This window comes from Atta cephalotes, assembly GCF_000143395.1.
Source record: "Atta cephalotes unplaced genomic scaffold scaffold00061, whole genome shotgun sequence".
In the NCBI taxonomy this organism is placed as follows: domain Eukaryota; kingdom Metazoa; phylum Arthropoda; class Insecta; order Hymenoptera; family Formicidae; genus Atta; species Atta cephalotes.
In genome coordinates this window covers 127,823-133,263 of record NW_012130125.1, presented here as the reverse complement: position 1 = coordinate 133,263, position 5,441 = coordinate 127,823, and the positions used below count along the sequence as shown (strand labels likewise).

At 28.5% G+C, this 5,441-nt stretch overlaps 1 protein-coding gene across 1 annotated transcript in view; it reads right to left on the bottom strand.

The window, feature by feature from the left end:
- The window catches only part of LOC105623611 (S-adenosylmethionine decarboxylase proenzyme), a 17,250-nt gene that overhangs the window by 1,122 nt on the left and 10,687 nt on the right, over positions 1 to 5,441 (bottom strand). The window contains exons 3-5 of the mRNA XM_012204998.1: positions 2,591 to 2,717; positions 676 to 778; positions 227 to 510 (exon numbers count right to left, since the gene is read on the bottom strand). Coding sequence (XP_012060388.1) covers positions 227 to 510; positions 676 to 778; positions 2,591 to 2,717 — 514 coding nt within the window. The remainder of the gene's footprint in view (positions 1 to 226; positions 511 to 675; positions 779 to 2,590; positions 2,718 to 5,441) is intronic.

The window sequence follows — 5,441 nt, the reverse complement described above, 5'->3', positions numbered from 1 at the left end:
GTGTGTGTGTGTGTGTGTGTGTGTGTGTGTGTGTGTGTGTGTGTGTGTGTGTGTGTGTGTGTGTGTGTGTGTGTGTAAAATAAGTTAAAATATATTCTATTTCTTATAATTATTTATATATTAATATGTATTTATTAAATTGATATTATACTTTACGAACTGTTTAACTTTTTCAATCTTACGATTAAATGATTGTTTAAAATGATTTTCAATGCTTGCAACTTACGTTCTTAGATATTCCGTTCATAGAATATCCGCATGGCTCGAACAGGAAATCATCTATGATCATAGTGGGAATGAGCTTATCAATTCCCGACTTGACTGTCGCCTCATCGGCGGACGAGCAGACGTCTCTGGTGAAGATCGACATCACGTCCGGATCTAGATGCGTCATGAGTATTTCCAGAGTTTGATCCGGTTCCGGTGGGTCCTGCAATGACTTATCGCGAATCAGAGTGTAGAGATACCAACAGTCCGTCTCGGGCGAGCCCATGCAGTAAGCTTCGCCATCTAAAATAAGAAATAGAGCTATAATAATGGGACCAATGGAATTTCCGAATCACACAATGTAAAGAACAACTGACTTAAAGGGTCTAATCACTCTATCCGCCTGTTCCCAGCGTACTTTCCTTCTGTATAATAGAATAAAAATTAATTTGAGAAGCTAATAATTACCAGAGAAGAGGGAATCTAGCAGAGCGACTTCTTCCTCGAACGTCTGATGTGGTGATATCTGGATCTCCGGTTTCTTGTAATTTTTTCGGGAGTAAAAGACATTCTGAAAGTGCAACATAAATTAATGTAAGAATCATACATATTATATTTACTCATACATATTATATTTACCCATTCTATTTTATATGTTTCATCGATGATAATAAAATGGAAATAACGGTAATTAGTGAAAAATGATATAAGAATAATGAATAATAAGAAGATAATAACGGATAGAAAATAATAATGAGAAATAATTGAAAAATAATACTTTTAGCAACAATGAATAAATATTAATACGCAAATTCGAAGATAGATTCTAAACTGCTTATTTGCAACTTTTTTATCATTATCGCTAGCATTATTATTATTATAATTATTGGTACTATTATCGATATCATCATCTAAATAAATAATATCAATTATTTTCGAGAAATAAGACTTCTTCAATTATCGTAGTTTATCTCTCTTTCGACGATAACTAAGCAATCAACATCTAGAACACGTGATAATCTTCGATATCTTCGAGACAAGCAGGAAAAAATTATAGTGGGGAAATACATTTAAACCGAAGATGGGCCGATATAAGGCTCATCTCACTCTAAAAAGTAATCATGTCAATCTTGAAAAAGTAACTAGATTTTCAATTAACAGTGAGATTTCAGAGTGATAATACTCTAAAAGTTTTAGAGACTGTATGGTCAAAACATCCTTAAATCCGCAGTTCAAATCTCGTGCTGAAGTAATCGCGCGTTCGAATTTCAACTCCGACATTTACACGATATTTCGGGCGATAAAACCGATTTGATTGTAAAGCAACAAAGGGTTGGGTTAAAGAAAGGAAGTTGCGACTGGATCTGACACCGCCCGGTCGGAAAGATTCGCGAAGCGCGAAACATGTTTCGGGCAGCGAGGGAGAGGTGTGCAGGTATGTCGCGGCGAGATAGGTGAGATCAATAAACCAGGAGGTGGCAACGAAACGCGTTTCGCGCGTGGCGGAGGGACATATATAGAGCCGCGTTTCTTATCCGCGCGCACTAGGTCAAGTTATATAGCTAAGCACTCCTGAGACCGAAGAATGTAGTGTCGAAGGAAAGGATCCCTTACCGCGCGATCGTCCGCGTCAAACCTGCTAATAAGCATGTACCCGATATAAGATAGACTTGCGAGGTTTTTTTATATTAGAGGAAACTTTAATTAACGAAAATTAATCCTTCACGTGCGAAACCGTGCGTGACTCAAAATAATATATATAATTTATGTAATTTTTAATAATTTTTGATAATATATACAATTTTTCATGCATAAAATATATATGTATTATATATTTATTTATTTTTTATATAAATATATACATATCATTATGTGATAATAAATAAATATATTATATAAATATATTTATTTATTTATATTAAAAATAAATATATAATATATTATCTATTATCTATTTTTATTAATGTATTTCAGGTAACAAATTTATAAGATCTTTTTAAAACTTCTAAAATTTTGCTAAAATATAAAAATATATTGTGTTCATTTTAATTAATATATTTCTTCTATTAAAGAAGAACCTTACAAATCTGCTTTTAAAAATCCTGCTTAAGCACGATACAATTATTTTATGCCAACAATAATACAGTGCCTTAGTTTACGTAACTACGCGTCTCTATTCTTTTGAAATATTTAGATCTGATATTTTCGAGAAAAAAAAAATCTAATTAATTATAGAAGAGAAATAAAATCTGTTTTATTTAATATTATTTAATAATTTTTATTCCTGTTGTTTAAATTCTCCTTAGAATATCGACATGACGTTAAATTGTGTCATAAATCTTTTATCTGCCCATGTTATCGTAATATTCTTGTGGTAATCTACCTCGACATCGTCGAAACCAGTGTATTCCTCAACCAGCTCCAGAAGTGGCTCCAAGCACTGTAGAGGTGTGGTGGTACCGCAGGTCTTCAGTATAAGTCTGCGTTTGGATACAAACATGCTGCTTTCGCTGCAGAAATGATAAACAATCAATTGATTAGCTGTTTTGCTAACGGCGAAATATTTTTATTAATCTTCAGCACATTCCAGACGATTCGTATAATCAACTTATATAATAATGATATTTTGTAATATTTAATAGCACATTTATCCGAGACGTTAATTCATAAAAAAATCATTAAGCAATTCTAAAAAATCTTCTTTGCGAAGAAAAAAAGAACTAGCAGATAAAGAGAAATAGCAATTAAAAAGATTAAAAAAATTAATCGATAATTCTACTCAACTTAATAGAAAGGTGAGAAATTTTTTATTTAAATTAAATTAAATTTAGAAAATTATTTATTTTTTTATATTAAAAGCAATTTAAAAATAAATAGCAGTCAAGGAAGGAAGAAGCTCAATCAATAATTTTATGTAATTTAATAAAAATGTAAGAAACTTCTTATTTAAATTAAATTATAATTAAATAAATAACGTGATTTTAATTCTTTATAAAAACAATTTGTTTCAATCCGACAAAAAGTAAGGATTATTATTACGATTATTTAAGGACTCGCAAGTCAATATTCTTCATGAGTGGCTTGCAACATCAAAGATTTCAGTTATTTAAACGTAAATAAAAAGCGTGCATTTAAGATTACAAACGAGTGACGCATATTTATCTCACTTTTTGTTTTCGTTCTGCTTTAATTGCATCGCTCGTCTGCTAATTATGACGATATGGATAATTATGACGGTATATAATGTTCGCACTATAGCGAAGGTCAGCAAAGAATGATAGTTATTAAAAGATATTTGCTTGGCTTCTACTGATGTTGCTATTTTTGAACTGTGTTTCACTATTAGGCAGAAAGCGAACACTCGTAGACAATTTGCGCCAATCTACAAATATCCGCCAATATACCCGAGAATGCACGTGGATGTCCGCCGACATCGACATTTATCATGTCGACATATCACCCGATTATTCATTCATTAAAGATAAATATATTTTTTTAAATTACACTAACAACTTGATAAAAGCGGAAACAAGGTTTTATATTTATCGAGATAATGTTCAGTATTGACCATTGACCACAATTTCTCGTTCATATTCAGTAAGAAAATTCAGTAAGAAAAATGGTAAAATATGCAATTTATTTTCATTCATTAATGATTAACGTATATTAGCGTGAAAAGTTGAAATTATCATTTTTTTTATATCTTTCATTATAAAAATTATATTGTATAATATACATATTATTTATATTATATATTATAAATAATACATTAATAATTTTATTAACAAAATCAATTTTATTTATTAGACTAAATTCCCGTCTCTCGATGTTCTATATACATATTTTCCTTTTTTAATTTAAAAAATTGTCGATTATTTCAGATTAAAAATATATATGTATATAAAATCTAAATCTAAATGTATATTTATTAGTAACATTTACATTTTTGTTTTTTTCACATCCGCAATAAACGATCGAGAGAAAGCCGGAAAACTTTCTATAAAAATTAATTTAAATATAAATCGTCAAAGGTTATCAGCGATAGACATTGACTCTAAGATTCTTCACCAAGACAACAAGAGTGATAATGGAGTCACACTTCTTACGAGTGTCTAAATAAAAAACGCGATAAACGTGCACCGAAGTCGATAAGACCATCGAGCATTACCTCGTAATATTATAATACATATAGACAAAAAAAATTTCATTGGTTTTCCAGTAGAGAAAAGAGAATGCATAACATCCGTAATTGAAACAAAATAACGAAATGTAAGTCGCTTCAAATTAAAAAAATGTTGATATATTATTTACTTAACTAACAGAAACAATCTGTGTTAGCAAAGATTATAAAAATAAACTACGAGGGTATTAGAAAAAAATAGCAGTGTAAAAAAATATAGTAACGGTAGATAATAATAATACAATGAAAGTATAATCAAAATAAACATAAAGTGATAGTAATATTAGAAATAATAGACAATAATTTATAAATCATGATTTATTGCAAAAATTAAAATAATTCTAGAGATTAAATTCACATAAATGAAAAAGTCAATCTCTTCATTTTAAATAAAAAAAAAAATTAAATTATATATTTTAATTATATACAGTGAATACAAAAAGTACGCGTACAGAGAAAATATTTTTTAAAAAAACTTTATTTTTAAAAATATTATCCAGCGAGAAATAAGTAGTCGAATTGATGTTGAATCGATATCGATTCGACGTTGATGATCATTTCTTGCTGGGTAATTAATAATTTGTTCTTAAAGTATAAAATAGATTGTATGTTTCTTAAAATTATATATACTAAAAAGTGTATATTAATTATAGAAAATATATCATTTAAAATTTCGTACAATCGAGAAATTTAACTTATAAAATCAGAAATACATACGAAGCATGTATTCATTTGTATATGTTAGAACAGAATGTATTCATTGTATAAAATTGCTAATTAATGTTTATTTTCTATAAATAAAACTTTTCTTATAAAAAATTTTCTTGTACGAATACTTTTTGTTCTCATTGTATCTTAATAAAAGGATTAATTTATTTGAAATATTTATTTATTAAGATAGCGAAAACTTAAAGCAATGCGTATAATAACTAAACTTCTCGCGGAGAAGTTTAGTTATTATTATTATTATTATTATTATTATTATTATTATTATTATTATTATTATTATTATGCATATTAAGTAAATTATTTAGTAATAATTAAAGAAAACTAC